Source organism: Lutjanus erythropterus, chromosome 7 (genome assembly GCF_056507025.1).
Source record: "Lutjanus erythropterus isolate fLutEry1 chromosome 7, fLutEry1.hap2, whole genome shotgun sequence".
In the NCBI taxonomy this organism is placed as follows: domain Eukaryota; kingdom Metazoa; phylum Chordata; class Actinopteri; order Lutjaniformes; family Lutjanidae; genus Lutjanus; species Lutjanus erythropterus.
In genome coordinates this window covers 13799352-13827083 of record NC_139323.1, presented here as the reverse complement: position 1 = coordinate 13827083, position 27732 = coordinate 13799352, and the positions used below count along the sequence as shown (strand labels likewise).

Sequence of the window (27732 nt, the reverse complement as noted above, 5' to 3'; positions counted from 1 at the left end):
CCAAAATTATTAGTAAATAAAACTGCAGCTTTAATAGCATCTGACCAGAGGATTAGCACCACCAGCTGTTTAACTCAATTCACCCAAATATGTATCGGCAAAAAAAGTAGTGGACGAAATGTGCCATAATTTGCATTTTCTTCTGCAGGAAATTTGGGTAAAATCTGTGCAATATTTGAATGGAAACTTGACTTCTGATGGGTGTGGTCAGAAACGTGCTCTGTTGCACTGGTAACCACACCCAACAGTGATGTCATAATGTACTGACACATCCCAGACTACACCACTACATCACTGAAGATTAAAAAAAACCCACTGGACATCAGCAAAATCAAGATTTTCAGGAGGGTGTTAAGTTGCTCTTTAAAGGTACTCTGTGGAGTCAACAAAGACAATTATGTTTACATTCAGAATTTATCACATAAATGCATTAGTTTGTATCCTTAGCGCCTACAAACTTGCATTTCCTTCCTTGTTATATTTTCTGAATCCTGCAGCAGTTTCTTGGTGAGTTATCTGCACCAGCTGTCAGTCAGAATCGTATCACCAATGTGCTCATGCTACAAATATAAAGGGGACTCACTTATCAAAACATTGCTCCATAGTGCCATTAGTGGTTAAAAAAACTCCACAGGGTACCTTTAAAATTCAAAACTTTAAGGTTAATCTCACCAGCAGCAGGAGAACCAAGTCTCCAGTCTGTTATGGTTATTTATCTTTAATCCATAACAGTGAGTTGTAGACGTGGTTCATTCTTAATTTTTACATTCAAATGAATTGATCATATCCCAAACTGTTTGTGGACAGATTCTGTCTATAGGAGACAACAGTGACTGTTCACTATTTCAAGTGAGTTGCCTTAAGGCATTCAGGAAAATCACATCTTAATACTGAAATGTACGAGTTTTCCCTTTTTATTGTAGCAGAGATAAGGCATCACTCTCTTTGTGACCCCCAATACCTTCTTAAGTGTACTTGTGTGTGTGTGTGTGTGTGTGTGTGTGTGTGTGTGTGTGTGTGTGTGTGTGTGTGTGTGTGTGTGTGTGTGTGTGGCTCACATAACATGTCTCGTTATATTCATCATTTACAGGATGTTAGTTGAGCACTTCACGTAGTTTGCAGGTACATCCGCCCACTCAATAAGACCAGCAGCTCCATAGAGTATTGGTCCTGAGCTGAGCAGTGTGTGTGTGTGTGTGTGTGTGTGTGTGTGTGTGTGTGTGTGTGTGTGTGTGTGTGTGTGTGTTTGTGTGTGTAGTTGTGTGTATGGGGGTTATTGCTCTCAATAATCTCAGAGGTCATTCTGTACTCCTGAAGTGAAGGCATAGTCACCCTTATTGCTGTCTCTGTCTGTCTCTCTTTCTCTTTCACAGCCACACACACATGCTCACACACACTCACACACTCACACACACACACTTTATGTCCAATATGGTGAAGAGCATATTGCGATATCTAAATCTGTAACAAAGAGAGACAGTCAGATCTTGGTTCATTGCTGAGCCTTTGGTCTCAGAGTCCTCTTATCACTTCTGGCTCTTCCTCTCTGTCTTTCCTCCTCTCATGTCATCCCTCCTCACGTTCAGTCCGTCACACCTGCATGCCGGGCTTGCTCAGATCCCCATTCCCCTGGTTCCCTCCTCCCCCGCCACCTCCTCCTCCTCCTCCTCCACCCATCCCTCCCCTATCGTCCTCGTCATCGCTGTCCAGCTCCTCGCTCTTCCTTTTGCTGTAGCGCTCATACAGCACCATGAGCACGCCCATCACCCAGGCTGACACCGTGCCGGCTGAGAAGATGACAAAGCCGATGGCGATGAAGAAAAGGTAGTCCCAGTAACCCAGGCCTTGGTGGCAGTCTGCCCGCAGCTGCATGCCGACCTCCGCCAACCGCTGGCCCGCCAGCTCTGGGGGACTGTGGCAAACTGTCTGGCCCTCGTCTGGAGGTGAAGGAGAGAAATAAGGAGATTAATTAGGAAAGATATTGTATCAAAGAGGTATTTCAGAGTTTGTCCTTTCCTGGAAGACTAAAAAATGTTGATGACGCATCCTGTCAGTCCAGGGCGTGTACTACATTTGCATCCAATGAAACACTTTCTTTCTTATGACGCTGCTGGAGCATGGAAGGAGAATACATCCATTCACCAGAGTGGCTTTGAATGTCACCTGCAGAATGAGGCTCACTGAACAAAAACACCACTTTATAACTTTATTCATGGATTTGAGTGAAACTAGATCATATTTTATAGAGAAAATATCTTCTGTTTTCCCTCTGATGTTCTCCGGCTGCTCAGCCTCAACTCTCGATGACTTAATTTCAGACTTTCCTGATGGACAGATAGCTTTTTGCTTCTCGCTAAAGTAGCTAATTGGGACTGTTAGCTGCCGTTAGCAGGCAAGAGAACCGGTCTCAGCAGCCTCACAGTGAACACGGCCAGTCACCGGGACAAATACAGCCTCTGAGACCAACAGGGAATATAGTACAGACGTCATTTCCTGATGGAAAGTTATCTCTACATGTTACTAAATTAGCACATTGTGATTGTTGCCAGTACCAAGGTTTTCCATTGGAAAGATTGCTTTACTTGTTCCTAAAGTAGCTAACCATGACTGTTAGATACCATTAGCAGGTAATGGAACCAGGCTCAGTAGCTTCCCAGCAAGGACAGCCGATCACCAGGACAAACACAACCTCTGAGACCAACAGGTAATACAGTACTGTGGTTGTTTAAGGAAGTTTCCCACACATTTAGGGCCATTGCCTACTGTAAACGCCAATCAATATCTGCAACAGTTCCCTCCCTAGCTGCCTGTTTTTACAGGAAACACATAAGCAATAAGGTATTTCATGGGAACTTGAAAGGTGAAGGGCAGAGTATCAGGAGAGAGAAGGAGGAAAAAATTTAATTACTCCAGAGAAAAAGGTGTACAACAAACACAAGCCAGGACACACACAGACATACACAAACAGCCGCTAACAATGCAGTGATAACCTTTGTGATAAATGATCCCGAGAGACATTATAGTACTACTCCTCTGAGTAATGTAGGTCTTTGGTGTCTAGGACATGGCAACATTATTATGCTGCACACACACACATGCTGTACACACACATGCACAGAAAGGTGACTAAACTTGACTGCAAGCCTCTGACACATCAACCCTCCCACCCCCTCATGCACATCATTATACACTAACAAATCACTCTGCAGCAGTGGAGAGATAAGGAGATGAGTGTTTTCCCTGACAAAACATCTGCTGCTCATAATGAGGAATATGATAATCAGCCGGAATGACTTCAGACCACACAGGCAGGCGGAAACCCTGGCACGAACAGGATTTGAATACTGTAAAATGTTTATTTATGGCGTTTGATGCTCCGCCATGTAGAGGTCAAAGGTCAGGGATGGCTACAGAAGCCGTTCAGGATTCAGGGTTTTGTGCAAGAACGCTTCAGCTGTGTTTTTCATGCCCTGCTGCGTGTTTCCATTCTGCTATGGTGACTTTGCAGCATTAGCATATACAGTACCCTCACGTATATTAATTAGTATGAATGCAGACTGTTAAAAAGAGATGAGAGGCTTGCTCTGCATGTATCTAATCTGATCAGTAAGAGGAGAGCAGGATACAGCATGCGCTGCTTCCTATCAGTTCATCTCTTGTTACAAGCGGCACTAATTCCCATGCTCCTTTGCTCCCACCCTCCCTGCATGCTTAATTGCACTTGTACTCCCCAAAAAGAGATGAAGGGAAGTTTTTTTTTTTTTCAAGCTGGGAACAATGACAGAGATGAGAGAGCTGAAAGAGATGAGATTTTAATAAGAGTGACATGACAACACACTAAAAAGGAAGAAAGGCAAACAGAAAGTCGCACAGAAAGGAGGAACAATGTGGAAATATCTGCATCCACACACACTCAAAAGGTAGGGATGGATGCAATGAGGCTGACCCCAGAAGATGAGGAAGAGAGAACAGTATCTGGCTGCAGGCCTGTCTGCTGATGGATTATTGCTGTTAACAATGTTAATTAAACTGCACTCATCTACCAATAAAGCCAAAGGTCTGAACATGGAGATGAACGATTGGCGAAAGATGGCGAGAAGTCAGATATGATCTATACGTACTACTTTGACTACTTGCCAGGTCTTCACAAGAGCAGCAGCAGTTTGAGGATGAAGGGATAATTCAGATTACTTGAAGTCAGTAAACACAGTAGAGGATGGTCAACGCATCACCAGTTTGGAGAAGCATCAGGAGTGTAGGAAGCAATGAACTGCTGAGGACAGGATCAGCAGCAAAACATATTCTAGCCACCTAAAAGAGGTCAAGCTAAAAAAAAATGTGTCCATTTAAGCGTACTCTATATTTAGAATATTTTCATTGCTTTACCTTGCTGTCAGACAGCTTTTTCCAATGGGAAACCAAGGCTATGTAAGCCTGATATGCCTCATCTTGGGGTCAGCTTGGGGTTACATTGAATATTAATAGAAGAAAGGAATTTATGAAGAAGGATTTAAGTCAGTTTGTGTCATCTCTACCATATGTAGAGAAACCAAACTGAGTCCTGGGTTTATAAATCATCATTTCACAACGTCATCCTCCAGCTTTTAAACGAATAGTTCAGAATATTTTAAGTGGGGTTGTATGAGGCCCCCCCCCCCAGTTTGGAGAAGCAGAGAGGAGCGCCAGCATGGAAGCTAAGCGATGAACTGCTGTGGACAGTGTCAGCAACAAAAGATATTTTAGATACTTAAAAAAGCCTAATCTAAAAATATCAATATCAGTTGAAGTGTATGCTATATTTAGAATATTTTTACAGCTTTTCTTTGCTGTCAGACAGCCTTTTCTAACGGGAAACCACCCTTATAAAAGCCTGATATTGCTTTCTCAGCCAGACTCCACTGGCAAAATCAGTCATTTCCTCGCATAGCTTGTCTACCACTGCTTCAATCATTTGTTTGTGTGCTTTTTTGTGAATCCGAACTAACCTTTTAAAACACACAAGTCAGATAATAAAACTAACTAAGTAACCAGCCGAGGCAGTAGTAGACCAGCAAGGTAAAATGATGGTAAAATTTCCCCAATGGAGTCTGGTTGAGAGAGAGAACGAGATATTTATCTTATATAACAATGGTTTTCCCCTCGAAAAAGGCTGTCTGACAGCAAAGTAGAGTGGTGAAAATAAATAAATATAGTGTACACTTAAACTGATATTGATTTTTTTAGATGGACATATTTTAAGTGGCTAAAATACATTTTGTTGCTTAGCTTCTGTGCTGGTGCTCCTCTTTGGGCATGTCGACCGCTGTCTACTGTAGCTTATACACTGACATGGTTTAAGTACCTCAAACAACCCCACCAATAATCCATTCTATCCCTTTAAAAGCTTGAGGTAGAAGTTGTGAAATGATGCCTTATGAAAACTAGGGCTCAGTTTGGTGTCAGTACACACGTAAACAACACAAATTTAACAGACTTAAATCCCTCCTCACAAATTCTTAAGAGCTTTATTTTCCTAATAACTGATGTGACCCAGAACTGACCCCGAGACAGACTAGCCTGCTGATTAGATTACGGAGGCTGTCTCTCTGAAAGGGTTAAAAATACTCACTAAGGCTAAACCTGGTGTTTGGAAAAGGTTTTTAAAGCCTGCTGCGGAAAACATATCTGCAGGGGTTTGATAAGGTTCTCGATCAATACTTAACGATCGCCTCACCAGGGGGACTTTGTCTCAGGCCTGAGGAGACACGCCGTGCTGATGCTGTTGTCATGTCTCCGCAGCGACGGTTTGAGACTGTGTTGTGACATGATGTGGTGTGTACAAAGTTATAGCAGGTCAGGATTATGCACACTGTTGACAGAATTACACTGAGTGGATCAGAGAGCTGTTTTAGTTTGTGTAAGCATCTGTCTGTCTGGCAGAAATAGCAGGTAAAGCCAGAGTAGTGGGTTATAGAGTTAGCAGGAAACATTATGCAAGTCACTGCGGTGATTAGTGATTAGTGCTAAGATTACTGACAGTTATTCAGCAGTAACAGATAAACTGAGGACGAATCAGGAGACGCATGTAACACACTCAGCAGACACACAATCTTACCCCAGTTTTAAAGGGATAATTCAGACTATTTGATTTATTGTATGAGATTCTAATCAGTGTTTAACCTTCTGTAGATAGTGGTTGACATGCCCCCAGTTTGAAGAAGCAGATATGAGTACCAGCATTGTGAAGCATAATATATTTTGGGTGCTAAAAAAATGTCCACCTAAAAAAAAAAAAACAATTCCACCATTATAGAAGTCAAGTATCAGTCTTTCCAAATCAACCAAACACCACAGGTCAAATCAGTCACCTTGCAGAACATGGGAGTAGCTGGTCTGCTTCTGCCTCAGTCAATTAGTTTATTTGTGTTAATGTGTAAAACTTTGGTATTAGATGGATAATTCAGAGTCACACAATCCACACAAAAAAACTTACAGATCGAGGCAGCAGTAGACCAACAACTCCTGTGTCCTGCAAAAGTAAAATGACTGATTTTTCCTGTGGAGTTTGGTTGGTTTGGAGAGATCGATACTTGGCTTATGAAATGGCAGCAAAGTAAAGTGGTGAAAATATTGTAAACTTAAACTGATATTGATTTTGAAGTGGCTAAAATACCTTTAGTTGCTGACCCTGTCCACAGCAATACATTGCTTAACTTCTGAGCTGGTACTCCTCTCTGCTTCTCCAGACTAGGGGTGTGCCAACCAACATCTGTTGTAGGTAATGCATTGACTCCCCAGTTCAAAGAATCCAAACTATCCTTTTAACTGTCCCTGATTAGTAGGAAGGACATGCAGAGACTTCCCAAAACTGTCATTTTATAACCTCCACCCCTATCTCCACTCATTTTCTCTCTTTCTTCATGCTTTAAGCACAAAAGGGGAACAAAATATTGTTCCGTCTAGCGCTGATTGTGCACAGGAGGGCACGGAAAAATTACAAAATTATTCACAGGTATCATTATACAGCTTCAAAACAGTTTGAAGTATAAACATGAAGCAGGTCCTTTCCTACATTTAATGTGGAAATGCTCTTTTGTTTCTCCTTGCAGTAGTGGAGAGTGGTTGCATGAATTATTCCCCAGCTGTGTTTATTAGCTGACAGGTCTCTCCTAACACCAAATAATAATTTGGACTTCCATTAGCAGGCTTTATTGGTGCTTCAAGGATTGTTCTCCACCACTGGGAGAGTCAGACGAAGCCTTATTTTGCTGAACGGATGAAACTAATGATGGACGGTGTTTCTTTTGAATCTCTGATTGCAAGAGAAATTAGTTCGGTAACAGTTTCTATCACTCTTTCTTTTTTGAATTAAGGTTTTTATTGTGTCCTTAAGAAAACGTCAGCAGCAACCTAAACCATAGCAAACAGCGTAATAACAGATAACAAAACAGATGTATATTGAACAGCAAAATATTCCAAAAATAAGGGTGTAAGACAATAAAAATAAAATAAATTCCCAGTGTCTACTTCCCTATGATCCTGTTCTCACGTTAACTCACATGGACAGGATGGAGACTGTGTACATAATGTGTGATTATAACACGTTTCAGGCACAATTGGAAAAGAGATTTGCAACACTTTCTATCTCATATTAATGTTCTACATTATAAGAACATTCATATGATATTATAATACAGTCATATGGCTTCATAAAACTCTTCATACATGTTGACAATAGTGCATAAAAACTTATAACAAAGTTTAAAAAATATTATAAGTTGTGGACATAATATATTTTAAGTTCAGCATTCATCATGCCTTGTCCCTCTATGCAAAGTGAGGTACGCAGAGGGTTATGACTACCATGACTTTAGCCAGTTATAAAGACACACAGAGAACTTATTATAGAAGATTATAAATTCTAAGTTTCCGAAATGGAACAAAGCCTTATAAACATGAATAACACAATGTAGCATGACTTAGTGAGCTTTAGTGACAGCACTGTATCAGGTTTTTATTAGCAACTGTATCATGACCACTTATAATGCTTCACAAACCTTGTTATGAATTGTCATGCATGATTATAAACATTTATAAAAAAATTTATAAAGCCTTATAAATGCATTTTAATATCTTATATATATGTGCTTATAATGTGTTATCGACATGACTTTCATAGAAAGTGTTACCATTTGGTCTATTTTTAAACCTAGAAGGAAATGTATGATGACCATTTACAATATTCTATAAACCCATGAATGTGTTTATAATGCATTATATACATGACCTTCATAGAAAATTGTTAATTTGGTCTATTTTTAAAATCCATTTAAAGAAGGAAATGGTGGAGGACGCAAATATCCTTACTATTTTTGTTGTGACAATGTGCTGCCCCAGTTTTGTTCTATTTTTGTTGTTTTTCTAATTGTACATGTGTTTTTTGGTTTCTTCTGTTATCTGTATGAGACACTTTTTTGTGCTCAGATTTGTGCCAGTAGTGTTTTTCTGTATGTTGTCTTTACATGTTGGAAAAAAAAAACTTAAATGAACCTTCTTGTGTCTCTCTCTTTTTTTTATTTGTCTCAGTGCTCTCTGTATTTATTTTTTCCTCATTATTTCCCTTTCTGCGAGGCCCATCGGTTCTCGTGGCTGTCCCTCCGTCACTCTGTCACCATCTGTGGGCTGGATAGCTGATCTGCTCAGTCTCATTACCCTGCCAAGCTTGCCTCAAGCCAGGTGTGAGCATTTTTTTCTTGCGCACATGTGTGTGTGTGTGCGCCGTGAGGTTGCTGTCTATTACCTCTTCCAATATAACATTCGTAGCTGGGTGCTGGAACAGTGAGGTACAGTCGGTGACTGTACAAACACATGCAGCAGCAAACAGGTCCCTCAGGGTGTTTGGGTCTCATCTGTCCTTTCTCTGTCACTGTTTCCTGCACCTTGCATCAATCCAGACTTTTCACACAGTTCTTGGCTGTGTTTTATTGCTGCCTGGTCTCCTCTCAAAGAAAAGTGAGATGACAGCCAAGACAAATCTCTAAAACAACATTCAACCAGAAATTGGCAGCTGTAGATGAAATAATAAAAAAATTTCAAGTCCAGGTTAAAAAACTTGTCTCTCACCCAAGTGTTATTTCTCTTCTTTACTCCTCTTGGGTTGTCCTTGAGACACTTTCTCTTGGGTCTTCACATGCAGCTTAGGATGTCCCAAACTGAACTTCTGGATTAGTATTAAGGCCAGTTAAGCCACATTTTATTGATCGCTGTCACCTATATCAAATAAATCAATCAGTTCTCACTTTGCCTTTATCTCAGTGACATTTTGCAGCACTACTGTTGGTTAAAAGCTGCATTTAAAAGTCCATTTGAGCATTTACATAACAATGCAGGAAGTAATTACTGTAAAGGGAATCTGTGATGTAAGCAGACTATATCCTTTAAAAGTGAGACTAACTTTAGCTAGAGACCTAAACAGCTGCAGCTACAAATGGCATTTATGAGATAATGAGCTAAAATTCTGCTGAAATGCTAAGCTATTGTAACAGCAGCGGAAAAGAGTCATAGAATCAGTGAAGTGACTCAGCGATGTGCCTGCTTTCATGAGGAGTCATCTCGAATCATCTGAAAAATTAGTTCAGTACACCACTTTCAAAGTTGGTGTCTGTCATGTTTACAGAAACATGGTGGATGAAAGTAAATGTTTGGTTGATAATCCACATATTGTATCAGTTTTTGCTCAACTGTAATTTGTTAAGTGTCAGCTGTTAGTCGTTATCCACATAGAGTGACCTAGATTAGTTAGAAAAGTTATTTATTAGCATTAAACCTGATGATAACTCTTAATCACAGGGATGATAGCCTTAATCGACGAAACACCTATATGCTGCAACAGGTACAACAGCATCCCTACCCTTCAGCATCCATGCTGTCTCCACATTACGACTCAACAGTTTGTGAACACTCTGAAGTCGGGAGAACAACTTCCCAACTCAGGAAATGGGACCATTTAAAGGGTCATGTAAATGCACCCCTGTACAGCAATATGTAAGTTTGCTAACTTTAGCAAGCATTAGCCACTATAAGCTACTGGTTATATCAGACCAAGTAAGGCTGTAGCAGTTGAACCAGTGAGTGTTATAGATCGAACAAAGGTTGATGTTACTGCTAATAAATTTAACTTATTATTTGTAAAAGGAAAATTCTGCTATTTATTCCTTCAAAAATGAGTCTCTCTCTTTAATGCATATATTTAGCTGTAAAACATACTGTGTTATAATTGTCCATTCCTTAGTCCCGCCTCTTTTTGGTTTGTGATTTGGTTAAGCAAGCTTGATATCGAGTGGAAGCTCAGTTAATTTTTTCCTTTCTTGTTTCTTGCACTTAGATCTGCTATGTGTAAGGCTGGTCTTTATTGAAAACAAAATCAAATTTTGGAGATAGTGAAAGGATGTTGCTATGGGACCTGTAAAAATTGTCACATCTTAATTTGGCTTATGTTAGTCAAACACTAGCTAAATAGCTACCTAGCTAGCTAATCTACATCAATTGTTATCTCGCTAGATACATCTGATTGCTAACTAACCAGTTAACTAACCAATATCAATCTTTAACTAGCTACTTGGCTTGTGTTTTGCTAACATGAGCTAATTTGTGACTATATACTACCCATCAGTGAAATTTGCCTTTCGTTTCAACACAAAAAAGCACCGGACAAAGCATACATGACTACAGGAAACAGGACAGGAGAAAAGTTGACCGAGGTTTTGCCAAATGCTCAATTGTTATTGGTGCACAGAGCGAAAAGAGGCGCAACTTAGGATGGGTCAGTTGGACTGATTGGGACTTATGGCTGTACCATGTTTGTGTTAAGTGTGAACTGAGCAGCTTATTATATGTGCAACATATATGTTAGATCACAACTAAATATCAGCAGATAACATATGAATAATTATATAAGGTTTAAGATTTGTTTCTCTATCAAACCCAATAGAGGAAAAGGCCTCACACTGCAAATATATTTTTCCTTAACCACCAAACATTTGTTGCTGCACTTTAGAGAGAATTCATGACTGGCTTCTATAATCAGAGATAAGAGAAAATAATTTGAGTATTACTGGAGAACACAGGAGAAGGTGGCAGCCGGGATGATTCACTCTCTGTTCAGTCTCACTTCACCGTCTGTTTCTTTGTCACTCAGTGTTTTCTCACTCATCCCATCACGCAGGGAAACCACTCAGACATCATTCTGGCAGAATGCCCTTGACATTTTCAGTGTTTGTCCTTGTGTTTTTTTCACCGGCCTGATTTCTTTCACCAAATGTATGCCTTGGCACATTTATTTAGGGATCGTAATACTCATGGATTATAATATCTAAGATCTGATATCTAAGGAATTCAAATTTCCTGGAAGTCCTGAGTAAGGTCTGTTTTGGTGTGTCTGCTTATGAGGCACTTAATCAGAGATGCTATTTTATTGAAGTATGCCATTTTGAAAATCTATCTTAAAAATATTTCTAAGAGTCCAAACTTTTTAATCAAGAGTTTGGACAGTGTCTGGTCCAGCAGCTGCCAACTTGAGCTAAAAATGACCCTTATTTGAACTTGCCTTGGCACTTAACATGTCTACAGAGAATTAAAACACTCATAAACTCAGAAGTCTATGCAATTTCATTCTGTAGATACCAATTTAGAAGACGACGAGTACTGCAGGAACTAAACCCCAGGACATTTTCAGGTTAGAGAATGTGTGTATGTATGTAGTTGAGTTAGAAAGGCAGAGAGATAGAGATGTGTGTGTTCTCTTGAATGTGCAGTCTTATTCACTACAGTGGCTGCAGCCAAGAAGAATTCAAAATTTGTTGCATGCTGCATGCTGCACTGCAGTTTCTTTATTCCTCCACCTTAAACAAGCACTGGCAGGGAAATCCTGCAGCATAAGATGGATGCAGAATGGCCCCCACTCTGGCCTCTTATGATGAGGTAGTCTGATCTGAACGTTAATCTTTGGCAACAAATTTATTCTCTTGGCCTGCGCTTAGATACTGTCATCCTGTCAGGATGTCACTGTTGTCTGGTCCCTGCCTTCTCCACTAAAAGAGCAACATCCCTGTCAGCCTGGACTCTCACCAGTTTGCATTCAGAACCAAAAGATCCACAGAGGATACCATTTCCACTGCCCTCCGCTCCATCTTTACGCATCATGAGGAAAACAGCACCTAAATCAGAATGCTGTTTGTCAATGTAAGCTCAACATTCAACACAGTCTCTCCCAAGAAGCTGATTGGCAAAGTGGGCTCGAGTACCACATTCTGTAACTGGATATTGGAATTCCTCACAAAAAGACCCCGGGCAGTTCATATTGGTGGTCTCTGCTCCTTCACTCTAGTGCCCAGAATTGGAGCACCTCAGGGCTGTGTGCTCAGCCCCCTCCTGTTCACAATGTACCCCCATGACTGCAGCCCCCAACATGGAGAGAAGTCTATTGTGAAGGTCGCAGATGACACCACCATCATTGGACTGATTTCAAACAATGACGAGACTTAATTTCAGGAGGAAATAAACAATCTTGCAGAAAAGTCACAGAAAGCAACTTACTGCTCATTTTCACCTAAACTATGGAGCTGATTGTTGATTTTTGGGAAAAGGAGGCAAAGATGCGCACCTCTGTCAACATCAGTGGAACTGAGATGTAGCAGTTCTAGGTTCTAGTAAATAAACATCACAGAGAACCTGTCATGGACATCACACATCTCCACCCTGACAAAGAAGGCTCAGTAATGGCTGTATTTCTTAAGGAAACTTGAGAAGGCAAAATTCATATGCCATGTTGTTAAATTCTACAGATGAGCAATTGAAAGCATCCTGCCCGGAAACGAACTGGCATGGGACGTGCATGGCACGAACATGCACGACCAAGGACAGAAAAAAACGCTACTGTAGGTGATTAAAAGTGCACATCAGAGGTACTCATCTACCAAGCATCAGTGATCCTGCCATCTGACAAGACATACAGAAGTAGCAGGTGCTATAACACCAGTCTACATCTACAGCAGCTTCTTCCATCAGGCTGTGAGACTATTTAATTCATCCTCAGCACTCCTCCAAGTAAAATAATTTTTTATGTTTATTATTATTATTATTTTCATCTCTTCAACCAATCTGTGGTATATAATTTAAATGGTTTTTTTTTTTATGAGCAATAGGACACTACATCTAAATCTTGCTACACAACCCCAGAGATGCGAAAGTACTCATATTCCTTACTTGAGTAGAAGTATAGTTACTTGTGTAAAAAATTACTAACTCAACTTCTTTATTCAAGTACAAGTGAAAGTACAGACACTGAAATGTACTCAAGAGAATAAAAATAAAAAGTAACCCTCTGAAGAACATTTCTACTGGCTGATTCTGAGCAAAGCTAACTGAACCTCACCTCCTCTTGTCTGTTTGTTTGTTTAATCTTTTACGTTATTTTTAACTCTTTACGTCTGTCGTGTAATGATACGCACTGATTGATACACCAAGGAATAATCTTTTCCATGTGTTGTTGTTGTGGTGTTTACTCCAATGCGCCGAGCACAAGATAGCAAATGTTCCCGGCCACAACTTTGTTTTGCGTTCGTTTTTAGACCTCCCACCCGTGGCCACACAGACCAGGTGCAAGTGCATTAGCTATCTTGCAAACTTTGCGAAATGGCAACTGCGCTGGTGTAAGAGCGAATCCACCTGCGCCAAATTTCAAAGTGGGATATGGTAGCTGGAGCGTTGACTTCAGAGAAACAAGTATTTCAACTAAACATGCTTCCTTGATCTCTGATCATGGTCCATTTATGATGTATTCCACTAAATATATCATAGATTTCACCTTTAAATATTGTTTAAATGTATTAATGAATAGCAAAGAGGGGACTACATCTAAATCTTGTTATACAACAACCCTGTTGTGTAGTGATAAACAGATCAATTTGTATCTTGTAACAGCAGAAGAGGAAGCACAGCATGTCGGTCACCTGTGTGTCCTCACTGAGCTAAGTTCCATCTTATTTCTGCTGTGCGTGGCATGATGTCACTGTGTTATGGTAATATTACCAGGGCTGTGGTCAGTGTTGTCAGTGTGACACTATGCGGGTCGTGTCGTGAAGCATGCTGCTGACTGGATACAAAGCCCCGCGGCCCCATGACACACCACAGTCCAGGGGTTATGAGGACAAAAATAGTACTGAAAGAAATAAACAGCAGTAATCAGAGGAATATACACACTTTTCTTACAGGGAGATATCAGAGCACACATCATGAGGATACACACTCTCAGACACTCCAGAGCTTTCCAGGAAATGTGAATATTTTTCCTATTTCATTTAAAAGAGAATGCGCAAGTAAGCAATCCAGTGAGCACAAGTGTTTATGTGCATACATTTGTAAGATTTGTGTGTGTGAGTTGCCACCACAGCGGTGCGATACAGTCTCCGTGTCAAATCATCAGCTGGATGGTTTCCAAGCTCAGCACTGACACACTGACAGAGAGCAGGGCTTATCACCTCCCCGGAGGAGGGGCTAGTGTAGGGCCGAGGATGCTGCTGAAAAACACCACTGACTCTTTTATGAACTTCACTCTGTTTTCCACCGACTCCATCCCTCCTCTCTCTGCCGCTCGATACATAAAAGAGCAACGAGCTCCGGAATAACAATCATTTTCCAGGCTTTTTTGACCGCATTGTGAATGCAAAACACATCCACACTCACACAGCTGTAAAAAAGAAAAAAAAACTAGCTGAATTTATGCATTTCACACACATCCATGCATCTACACAGCGCGTTTCACATTATACACGTTCTGATGATCAGAGCTGTGGGGTATTAACCTGCGAGGCACAGAGCCTGTCCTGTGAACTGAGAACAGAGCTGTTTATAAGCAGATTAATTATGTCAATGCATATGGTAATCAGTATGGTGGTGGTCTCATATAGAGGGGGAGGTGAAAGACACAAGCATCCCTTCATCCCCTCAATCACAGGGGATTAACTAAAGCCTACTGTTACTTTTCTGACTATACAACATGTTTTACATATTAGTGATTACTATATATATATATAAGCATATAAGGAGATCATCATTCAGCCGGACGACCTTGGGTGAAGCCTCTTCAACCACCCGCCATGCCGAGGTGTCCCTGTTTGTCCAGAGCAGCCGCTCTGTAGCTGACCTTGACCTCTGACCTCCCTGTGGAAGCTGGCTACTGAAAATAGGATCTGAGGTATTATTTATGAATACGTATGAGCATAACGAGCTGCCGAGAGAGCCCAGTGAGCATGGATTTGGTGTTTTACTCATCAAAAGACATCTGGAAGTCGACTTTTAAAACAGACTTTAGCTCTGCGTGAAAAAACAAAGTCCTTTCATTCATCATGGAGACAGACTAACAACGCAGCAGGGGCCTCGACGCAGTTATCTAAAAAATATATATAAACAAAAAAAAAAAAACCCACATTGTTGTCTGGAAAAAAGTTGAGCCTGGTTCAACACAACATCATCCTTCAAGGTACTGTGTTGGCCAATCAAATATGTGCAAGTACACATTCCTGGTGGATTACTTTGTAATGATAATATCATGTCTCTACTGTTTACTTCACAATCATCCCATGATACCTTTCCTCTCTCAGTATTAAAAAAACACCACTGCAGCCTCTTGTGTAGTTTTAATGCAGAGCAGATTTTGGTCTGAACATCGGCCCAGAAGTTAGGTTGAGACATTTTTTTAGGCGTCTTCATGTAATAGTTCTGTGTTAGAGGTACTATGTAAAGCCATTTACATGCATTTGTGGCTTTTGCAGTGCCAGTGTGTGAACAGACTGTAATGGAACCTAAAAATGAGACTTACCCTGACTTTCTTGGTTAACAGCCTGTAGACTGATTTCCATTTAAAGGACTGGTGCTTCTGATTGCCTTGCACACTGCACACCGTTGACACGACATTAGCAGAACAGAAATGGCCTCTGCCAAATTAAACAGACAACACTGCAGTACAAGCCTAAATTACTTAACTCATCTATTTACATGATATCAGTCAATCATGTTTGGTCTCATGTGTGTCGTGTCAGTGTTTTGCAAAATGCCCAAAAACACTTTTTTTTGGATTTTGTGAAAATTCCACATGGTACCCGTAAATTTCTATATTTCAGGTTCTACTGTAACAGCATGTGGAAATGCTGGGCTGGTTGCTCAGTTGTTGAGGGGTATTATGTCATTTTCAGTTTTAGGGACACTGAAACTGGTTTTCCTGTATAGTCTATTTGAACTCTTGTTGAGCATCATAATTTATTTTGCATTAGCAATCTAATCATTTCTTAAAAAGAAACAAACAAACAAACACATTTTCTATTTCATTTCTATTTTCATTTGTATTCTATGGAATTTGACATATTTTGTTTGTCTTATTTTAATCTGCCGGTGTTGTAGACACTATTCATAAAAAAAAAGGTGTTTTTTCAATTTCATCATACATGCATGATCAAATATTGACAGAAAACTTCAAAAGTAAATTTTCTCATGGGTCCACGCACTTAATTAGATAAGACATTAATGTTTCCATATGGTTCATCTCAGCAGCTACAGCTCAGTCGACCCCACATCTATTCACACCTCGCTCCTCCCCACTTGCCTTTTGTTGACAATAAGTGACATGAATACATTTACAGCAACTTATTTGTCCATTTGACTGAGCTGAATGGGTCATTTTGTCATCTTTACACAATAACTACCTTGTGCAATCACTTTGAATGACCAAAACAATTTATCATTCAACAATTTCTTAGTTTGTGCTTTTCACTTTCTTGTTTTCTGTTGATTTAAGAATACCTGGCATATGTACTACTTCCATAGGATTGTAACGGAGTTTGTGCTGAAAACAAAAATATGAAACATTTTGGAATCACTGATGTTGCTAAAATTAAGAAAAATAATTGATTTGATTATTGTTTCAGGTTTTTAAGGTTTGACTCCTCTTTTCAATGGTTGTTACAGCCTGTGGTTTTAGTATAAAGATGTTGTTGTTTCATGTTGTGAATCTGATCCCTGAAAAATGTCCAATGATGAAACTTAATATGCTCGATTCAACCTTCTCTGTCATTGTCCACCTGTCCACCAGGTGAGCGTTAGACAACATTTAGTTTGAAGTAAAGTCATTAGAATTAAATGCTGAAACTATGATTATACAATATGAGGTAGACATTTCTCAAATTTTCACTTTTCAACCAAACTTGAAAGACGTCTGCTCACTGGAAGCCTGTCATATAGGATGTAAAGACTTTTCGGGCCCTTTCCTCTCACAGCGCAGCTCAAGTATCTCACCGTTTAGCCAGCTAAACGCATCATACTGGGGTTGGCTAAGACTAAGAATAGCTGACCTTTTCTCCATCACATCCACTAGGGCTGAATAACACACGCCTTCTCACTCCTCTCCTCTCAAATACGGCATTAGTCAGATTACCACCATCCTCTTTTCCATCATTTCTCCATATGATCCCTTCTTCCTCTGGCAGAGAGAGAGTGAAGGTCAGATAGCAACAGCTCTCTTTCTTTCCTTCCTCTTCCCTCTATCGCTCTTCTTATCAGCTTTTATCACCTCCCACTTTTCATTCCCACTCCGGCACGTTCGCATTTATTCTCCCTCTGCGTCTCCCCTTCAGCCCTTTATCAGTCCGTTTCCATCTTCCCCCTCTACGTCCTTCCATTTCTCTCAGTTTTGCTCTGTCATCTTCGCACTCTCCCCTCTTCTCTTTTCCAATTTTATTCTCTTGGCTCGAATATTGGTTCGGACACACACACACACACACACACACTCATGCACACGCAGACTCACACACACCTGAGCTACTTCCCCTCTGTGCCTCAGGTGATCACATCACAAACACACCCACACAAGCATCACATCAATCTTGGTTTCAAGCTCACACCGCAAAATGCACAGACATAAAAATATATACAGGCTACAGTACACAAGTAGGCCAGTTGAATTCGATATGCTTCTCCGCACCAGATGGGTCTGAGGAGGAATCGTTCCAGCTGATAAATAATGTAGCGTCTACCTGTATTAAATTGAATCGATGCCTCCTTGTCATAATGAATGTTTTAATGCACTTGAGTGACAGATCTGGGGCACAGACGATTGGTAACTCCTTTATAGTCTGACGTTTTTTTCTTCTCTTTCTCCGTGTCGCTCCGTTGCAGTCCATCTTAATCTGTTTGCCCAATTTCACAGCCCTCTCTGTCTTATCTCATCTTTTTGTCCTCTGCTCTTTAGTCACGCTATTTCACTCCTCCTCTCATCTCATCTCTCAAGTAATCTAAGATTCACTTTCATTAAAGATAAACCCAATTGGTGCAAAAAAAAAAAAACCCACCTGACTTCTTTCTTTCATTCTTCCTCCCTGTGAACCTGTGCACCTCTGTTTCTCTTTCTCTTTTTATGAATATTTAACTCTTGCCCCGTGCGTGGCCCCTCTGCCTTGGCTCTTTGCCTCTGGTCCGTGAGCCATCCAGGGCAACGACCAGCAGCCAGAAATACTTTCCCCAAACGCTGGAGCCACAACACCACCAACTCTGCCAGCCCAGGACAAGCCACTTATGTGCCGTGTAGTTAGCTGAGGCTCTTGTCAAAATCGACCTACACCGAGTACAGCAGGTCGTTCAACAAGCTGAAATTCCATTACGACAAGACGGGAAAGGTAGGTATTTTCCCCTTGTATGGAGAATTGATGATAGAGGATGTTTAGGTGTCGAGGACAGGAGAGTCAGAGTGTCACAGAGGACAAATACACAAAATTATGTAAAAAACTCTCATGGAAAATAACTTTAACTCTAAAATGACATCATGAACGAACCGAGGTCATTTAAGGAGGAATGCAAACCAGCAGCAAAGGATCCAAATACATTTACCCACAATTTTGACATATTTGTATTTTATTTGAGTAGTTCTAATTTTATGCTACTCAATAATTCAACTGCGTTTCATTTTAAAGCTAAATATTGTACTTTTTTCCTGTACATTTGTTTAACACTATACTATATAACTTATGTACCCCAGTAGTTTCTTAGGTTGGCTCTACACTGATGAACCACAACATTAAAATACTCTAACATGTATTTCTCAGTGATAAAAATAGAATAATATGATATTCTGTACAGGCTTGGGGAGTAACAGATTACATGTAATGAGATTGCACACTCTGTAAGCAAAAGACATGGAAACTATTTCATTACACTTATGGATAAAACCAGCACAATCAGGTTACAGATACATTTAGTAAAAATGGGGTTTACTAGTTGGATTACAGTTTCAAAATAAAGGACAATATACTGTCATGCACCATGCACACACAGTTGCCCATTCATTGTCATGGCCTCTAGCAAAAAAATATTTCACTGGGTGGAAATTTCAATCTTTAATTCAATAAATCAATCAATAAATTGCACACAACAAAGTAAGGAACAACTGGGCAAACTAATAAGGCCAACAACATTTATTTTGATAACTAATTAATTGTTTTGGGTCACTTTATAATAATAATTAAAAAAAATCTAAATTCTGTGCTTTCAGCTTCTTAAATGTGAATATTTTTAAAAATGATAATATTTTTGAGCTGTAAACAAAACAAGACATTTGAGGATGTCATCTTGAGCTTTCATCAACATTTTTCACCATTTTCTGACAATTTATGGATGAAAGAACTAATTGATTAATTGAGAAAATAACTGATTAATCAATAATGAAAACAAACTTAGTTGCAACCCTAAAAACACTGTATTAGGGTAAAGAATTTCACCACATTTTATATTTTCAGAATCCAAAAGTGACAGAAAGTAAGAAAGAAAGTTTTTAGGTAATTAGTAACTGTATCAAAATTAATTTTTACAGCCCTGATTCTATAGTAAAAACACATTATTTTTATTTTTGACACTTCAAGCACATTTAGCTGATAATACTTAGGTGACATTATGTAACATTTTGTAGTTAGAGTACCTTTAGACTATATTATTTCTATTATTTCTATATATTATTTCTACTTTTACTCAAGTAAAAGATGTTAGTTCTTCTTCCATCACTGCAAGGAACTCTGACAATTAGCTTCTTTGACAAATGAATATTCAAAGCCACATAAAACTTAAATTAACAGAACTCCATAAATCTGCTTGATTTAATGTATTTATTTATTTTTTTCCACTGGTGCGCAGAAGTCCAGAAAAAATCTCATGTTTTCCCTACTATGGCTTTGTAAAGTATGTACTTTGTATTTGGAGTCGTGCTTCTGGCCATCTGGCAAGTTTAAGTCCAATATTCACACTCCTTTAGCTCAGTTTTGGCCTCTACCAACTCCTGAGGGAAATATCTGGCTGTTTTGCTAGTAAATGCGTCACTATGTTCACATGGGCCATGAAGTGAACAGAAGTGTTTGTAAAGCTTTTTTGCTGAAAACAGCTGCCTACTACAAATCAAAATTACACTATGAGAGCGGGGAGAGTGAAGAAAACAGTAAAGTTGTGGGTCGGACAGCTGAACAACGAGCTGAAACTCATTAAAAAGGGCTGTAAAGCCAACTTTGGAGCTGCAGATTCAAGTGATAATTCTTTGTAGGTTCATCACAACCAGAGGCCTCTTTCACATTGTTTTTATAACATAAAGTTGATTGATTTTCACCTTTCAACAACACAAAACCACATATTAAAAATCCACACAACACAGTCCCCACACAGCACCAGACAGGGGGAAATGTACCGGTGAGATACTTAAAATTGACTGATACTAAAATAAGAAAAAAACAAAAAGGTACAAGACAATAACAAAATAGATGATAAACAACAATTAATTAAAATGACAGTATTCACATAAAATGTAAAGAAAATCTGACCGATGCCCACAGTACCACTGTTATGACTGTTGGGACAGGTATTAGAAAAATGTCCATGTAATCGTGTCCATATATTTCTTAGCGCGGTGCCATCAGCACATCTGACCTCATAACAATCTTACCAAGACACACAGCAGAGTCTCAGTATATTTATAAATGCACATAAATAAATAGATAAACATGAGCCTACTCTGTGTATTCTGTGAGCCATTCAACATATTACTCAGAAATGTGTGTGAGTGATCATTGTATTTATTATCTTTGTGATGTATTCGTCTCTTTTACATCGTTTTCACATCGTCATTGTAATTATAAGAATGATCAATTGTAGTTAAACAAATTTCTGTCTGTGATTATGACCTAACAGCTGTTACACAATATTTGTTACTGCCCTTTTGAGCTTGCTTTTTTTAATATCATTTGTTAAATGAATGTGTTATTCCCCTGTAGGTCAGGGGGATGTTGCACAGGATCAACATACAACCACTGACCTCCACCCTCCACCAGCTCAGACACAACGCACTGAATGTCATTCAGAATATTTTGTCTTTCTCTCCCTCTTTTCTCGCTGATTTCTTTCCTTTTCTTGCAGTTTGCTAAAGAAACCTGTCCACTCTGTCTGTCTATCATTTCCCATTCTCACTTTCTCCCTCATGTTGTGTTTGTTTCTTATGGACAGGCTCTACTTAAATGCACCTGCCAACCTTGCTGTTTTCCTGAAGCCACGCTTTGACTTTGGTGGCTGCCAGAGTCACATCACGTCAACCTTTCTCAGTGACACACGCCTGACACAAACACAAACACAAAAACAAACTCGGTGACGTATTTGAACACAGACAAACAGCAGCACAAAGAAAAAGTGAATACGAACCAACAAACCGCCCCGTAATTGATGCACTAATTAAATCCTACGCAGTCAGCAGCAATATCAAAGTCTCCTCAATGAATTTCTGTGTTAAGAGGTTGAACGCAGATGTAGAAACAGACTCACTAGTAGGCACCTGATTCATATTCATACTGAGAGTTTGTGACAGCTGGAATCTCTGTACATTAGACTCACAGGCCTGCAGTCAGTTCGGAGGGCATTCATAACCACAGAAACACACACGCTCTCTCTCTCTCTCTCTCTCTCTCTCTCTCTCTCTCTCTCTGTCTCTCTCTCTCTCTCTCACACACACACACACACACACACACACACACACTCACTTGACCCCTTTCACTCTGTTAAACTGGTTACTGTGGTTGTTCATGAGCGCTTTATCAATAAACAACTTGTCAGTCTGAGAGACAGAGAGTGTGTTCATGTGTGCTCCTGGGAACGTACAGTAGTTCGGTCACAATTATAACTTTTTAAAGTATAGTTTGATGTGGACTGTAGATGTAACTTTGTGGTTATCGTAATAAACTGGTATTTTAAAGGTGCAACATGTAAGAATTGAACTGTTGAATTCATACTCCAGACTGATGAGGGGCAGCATGCCTAGCCTTTATCTAGTTAGCAGGCTTGTGGAGTAACAAAATAAAAAAGAACTAATGAGATTACAGATATGTTTAGTGGAAATGGGTATTATTAGTAGGATTACAATTTTAAATACAGGACCATATACTATTATGCACAGTATACACACAGTTGACATTTCATTATCATTGCCTCTAGTACAAAAAAAAAAAAAAAAAAAAAGCTTCACTGGGTCAAAATTTCACAATTTTTTGTCTTTAAATTAATCAATCAATAAACTAAAACAACAAAGGAAGGAACAGGAACTATTAAATTACTAATTAATTAATCATTTTGAGTCATCAGCAAAGTGAGACAGATGATACCTTGTAAACAGTGTGGATATTTTGGTGTAGAAAATGAAAATAAAGTTGACATAGACTGTGTCAGAATAAACAGATCATAATCATTCGACAAGAGCAACGTGTGACCACATCACAGACATTAACCTGCAAGCAGAGCAGCAGCTGCTGCTACCACTGCTAATGTTAGCCACACCGTGTGGCTGGCTGGCTGGCAGCTAACGTCAGCTCTGGGTAAACAATGTGATCCTGTTTGGACTGAAAAGGTGAAGCATTTAGTGAATTCATAATGCACAGCACGAAGTGGCACATCTCAGCAGCATTTAAAACATGATTTGGTCATTGACAAATGAGATTAAACTTCAGTGGACGTCTCTGCAGACTATTATTTCTTCACATTCTGTAGATAATTTCAGTGAATTTTTGTATGTTGTAAACTCACTTTCTTACATATTGCACCTTTAATCAGTACAGGTGTGTGTGTGTGTGTGTGTGCGTGTGTGTGTGTGTGTGTGTGTGTGTGTGTGTGTGTGTGTGCGTGCGCGCGCAAGTGTGTTGAAAACACAGTAGCCAGGCTGTGGGTGTGTTGTGTTGTATCACTTAGGGCTCAAAAGCTCTTCTGTCAGTATGCTTGTTCTGATGTTTTTTTTGCAGAAATGTGTTTGTGTAAGGACCAGGCTTTTGGTTGGATGAAAATGAGTGTGTGCCTGTGTGTGTGTGTGTGTCTGTGCCAGTTTTTAAGTGTACTTCAGCGCTGTCTGTGAGTGAAGGTGGATAACAACTTTGGGGAGCTGCTGTCTTCGAGTAGCCATCCTCTCAAGCTCCTTGTCCCTTAATCTCATTCCTGTTTCCGGTGGACCCCGGCCTTAGCGTCTCCCCTAACCTCCAGACCACACACCGACTCACACACACTTAAGTGCAGTGAGTCACTTGCACACACACACACACCACACATACACGCTGTCCTTAATGGGAGCATAGGAGTCCAGCTTTTTTGAGCACCATCATTAACCATCTGGACTGAGGGGCCAAAGCATACGACGGTGGGAGCGCCAGCACACCCAGGTACACGCTGTGTTTGTGTGTGTCCAGACAGGAGGGAAAAAAACAGGTACAAAAGGACACAATCATCCTCTCATCATTATCTCTGCCTTCAGGACCCACAGAGACAATGCCGTGAGATCAATGGATGCACGCTGACCGCTATTATAAGCAAGGCCACATTGTTACAAGGCCTAACCTAGTTCACCTGCTTAAAGCTAAGCTCAATTAACATTTACGAGCGGAGATCATCTGAGCTTGCCCTCCCTGAGAAGGTCACCAGGCCCATTGTTGGTGATTTCTTGGGTCGCTCTAATTCAGTCCCCTGCTATTTAAGGAACGGGCAGCTAAGGTGGCTTTCCGAGTAACTGTAACACAAATCTGCGGATTTGTTGAAGTAAACTTGAGGCATTATTGAGACGTGAAGGGCAGTTTGAGGGGATTGTGCAGCAGAGAGGAGTGGCCAGGGAACGAAATCTTCAGATTGCTCTGACTCTGAGGTCAAACCATTAGCTCTGGAGTCTGAAAAAGTGAGAGAGAGAGACAGAGCGAAAGAGTGTGCACACGTGGTGGGAGTGCACATGGAAGCGTGTGTGTGTGTATACATATCCGGAAAATAAAGGGAGAGCAATAGTGCAATAAGTGGCCTGCCATCAGGGACTAAATTGACCACGCGCCCGCAATCAAATTATCTAAATGAGCTGATGTGACAATAACAAATGATGAGACCTTGGAGCGTCTTTGGCTCATAGTTTTAGCAGAAAAATAGTTTGTTTACTTGCCAGGAAACTGGCCAGCAAGATGATCCCTCTACCAGAGCCAAACAAACAAGACAAGAGACCACCTGCAAGAGATCTGACTGCTGCCACCTGAACAGGAACATGGCACAGGCTTCTATTATTTTGGCAAAGGATGCAGGCAGTTTTTCTTTTAAACCATTTTTCTTGGCCCTTATTACAGAAACCTCTTAAGTCTTAATTTAAAATAGTAAGAGTCTAAGACAGGGGTTTCCCACTTTTATATTACTGAAGCAGATCTAGCTAAAGCTAACTTTAGGAATCCTATCCTATCTCAGGTTAGAAAATTCTGAACACTCAATCCAACATTGCTTATAGACCTTTATGTCTGCAAACAGCATTACTTATCTCATCTTGCCTAACTCAACAAGTTTTAACCGTTGGTTTTATTTTCATTGGGACAAGCTGAAACACAACATAACTTCAAGGCAGATGATTTAGAGGGTAACATCTGTAAAAACAAAACAAAACAAAACAGAAAGATGTTCTTTTTGGGAAATTTACAACAATGCTAACTTTGGAGATAAACTAAAGAGAGCAGGCGAAGATGGCAGACACATTCTGCACCGTACCCAGCATTCATGGGGTGAAAGCAATAAATGAGCAGCCATATGAATTCAACAAGATAACTAACTCTACTGTTAGTCTACATTAGTGAACCATGCATATTAAAAGGAGAACTGGATACCAAGTGGAGCGGGCCTTTGTTCATTCCCTGATGCTCAGTGGCACATGAAGCCAGCTTCATTCAGCTTCAGTATTGTGTGGCCCATACAGCACACGCAGTAGAGACTTCCTTCAGCCAAGTGGCTAACTTCCAGTTCAACCCTCTGCTAACTTGAATGGAAGTAAAATCATTTAATCATGCTGCTTTTCTAGACTTTCAAAATGTTATCAGACTGAACTGAATTAATCCTGAGAGTGAAACAAATTGTTTTGTGGGTATTGTGGCTTTTAACAAAATATATCCAACATTTTACAGCCACTTCTTTGTCAATAAAAACAAATGAGGAGAGTATGTTTGGGCCACAGTGCATCACGTGATGCTGTTTAACAATTTGGCCATGATTTGGTAAATTATTAATTAATTAATTAATAAGACCATTTCTAAAATTAATTAGGTAACACTACTGTAAGATAGTTAGTGAGTTATATGTACTATTACAGGTAGGAAAGATGAAAGTCAGGACAGCTTAACAGGTATCCTAAAGTTGTGAAAGTTTATTTTAGATTTTTGGGAAGTCTGGATGCCTGTGTGATACACTTTTCCTATCTTAAGTTATGGCAGGAACATTGTTTTAGGAACTGTTCATGTGTCTTTTCCTAATTCAGGTCCTAATCCTAATTATTACAGCTGCCAAACAGTTCTGCAAGTCAGGAAGTTCCTGTAATATGGGAGCTGCCACTGCCATAAAAAGTCTTTAATAGTGATTTAAAAAGTAAATAAGCTCTGTTGTGTTCGTGTGTGTGTGTTGAATCATCTTCCATCCATCCTCACCTTGGAACTTGAAGCCCTCTATCTGCACCCAGAGGCAGAGGTCCTCCGTGTCACAGTCGCAGCTCCAGGGGTTCCCGCTGAGACCCAGAGAGCGCAGAGCCGGCAGGGCGATCAGGCTGCTGATGTTGAGGGCCGTCAGATTGTTCCGGCTCACATCCAGCACCTGCAGAGCCATGTTCTCCGAGAAGGCGTCCGGGTGGATCTCCCCCAGACTCGGGTTATCCGTCAGCCGGAGCATCACCAGAGACGCCAGGGGCCCGAAAGTCCGGTCCTCGATCTGCAGCAGGGTGTTGAACGACAAGTCCAGGTAGGCGAGTTTCCGCAAATTCCCGAAGGTGGACTCGGAGATCTCGGTCAGAGAGTTGTTGCTGCAGTCCAGATAGACCAGATCGGACAGGTAGTTGAGCTGCAGCGCCGGCAGGTCCCCGATGCGGTTGTTGGAGATGATGAGCTGCCGGGTGGCCAGGGGCAGGTCATTAGGGAACAGGGTGAGATCCTGCCCGGCGCACTGGACCACCAGCTGGTCGTCGCACACGCATCTGTCTGGGCAGCCGGCTGTGAGAGCCGGGGAAGGGGTCACCCCCATCACGAAGATAAAGAGGAAGAGGAGCCGGAGGGACTGGGCGCTGGGCTCGGGCAAGAGACGCATGACGAGACCGCCCAGAGCGTCATGAACTCGGGCTGAGCTGGACCAGGACTCCCCGGCGCTCTCCGGGCATCCTGCATGGGTCTGAGGAGCTGAGAGAGAGGCGAGATGGCTGCTCGGAGTGTCTGCTGGCTGTCGCTGCCTGCTCAAAGCCTGGCTGCTGTTTATATCCAGCCTCTTTTTCTTTCTCTCTCAGAAAGACTATCGGTCAGTCACTCACACGCACTCTGGAGAGCGCCACGCACGTCGCCACAAGACATCATTTCAGAAGGTGACCGAGGGACGCTTATCGCTCCGTGGGTGAGAATCGTGCAGCTTACCGGACTTTGTCCTGCATGAGAAGACCACAGAAGCACTGGATGTTGTCCATCACCCCGTCGGTGACTCATCTTCGTGAATTAGTTGTCGCCAGCAGAGCACATTGTTTATTTACTTTCCAAACAAATGCCATGACTTGCGCAAAAAAAAATCCCCCAATCCTAGATGTAGGCTCCCCGAAATCTTCACATATGTCCTTGACTGTGTTCGTCTTGCGCGTGTGAGTCTGTGTTGGACCACTGTCCAGCAGACAAGTCTGGTTTTCTCAGGAGCGCGATGGAAAGTGCGTCCTTCCAGTCAGCTCAGACGGCTCTTAGAGACTGTGGCTCTGTGCTGCGCTGTGCTCACACTCTGCGCTCCCTCCCTCTCCGTCTCTCTCCATCCATCCGCGCGCACTGCAGCTCTGCACACACACAAGTACCGTTTGTGATGTGTGTGTGAGATGGTAACGATGTGATTAGTAATGGTGACGTCACCAGGTATTGCCCTATTGAGAAAACCAGACATCCACAGAGCAGCCTGTCCAGCCACAGAAATAAGGAGTAAGAGGAGGACAGGCAGGGCCGGTCCAAGCCTTTGTGGGGCCCCTAAACAGAGCTTGAGCTGATTGATGCCCCCACACTGCCTTGGCATACGTCCAAGTGCGCCACATGTTTGGACCTATTTTGCAAGTCTTTATTGCAACAATTATTTCCATGGTTGATTAGTTTGTCAGTAATTTTTCTTGATTAATTGATTAGTTGCTTGGTC

The 27732-nt window shown here is 40.9% G+C and overlaps 1 protein-coding gene across 1 annotated transcript; it reads right to left on the bottom strand.

Moving 5' to 3' along the window:
* Positions 1 to 543: 543 nt before the first annotated feature.
* lrrc52 (leucine rich repeat containing 52) lies at positions 544 to 27382 on the bottom strand. The gene is made up of 2 exons (XM_084722818.1): positions 26019 to 27382; positions 544 to 1937 (listed from the first exon to the last, which is right to left on the bottom strand). Exons 1-2 carry the CDS (start codon positions 26665 to 26667, stop codon positions 1591 to 1593), a joined length of 996 nt encoding a protein of 331 aa, XP_084578944.1. The 5' UTR covers positions 26668 to 27382; the 3' UTR covers positions 544 to 1590.
* Positions 27383 to 27732: the final 350 nt, after the last annotated feature.

Coding starts and splice junctions, on each gene's coding strand:
- lrrc52 (XM_084722818.1), bottom strand. CDS start 26,667: ATGCGTCTCTTGCCCGAGCCCAGCGCCCAGTCCCTCCGGCTCCTCTTC. Junction 1,938..26,018: donor AGAGGGCTTCAAGTTCCAAG/GTGAGGATGGAT, acceptor CTTCACCTCCAG/ACGAGGGCCAGACAGTTTGC.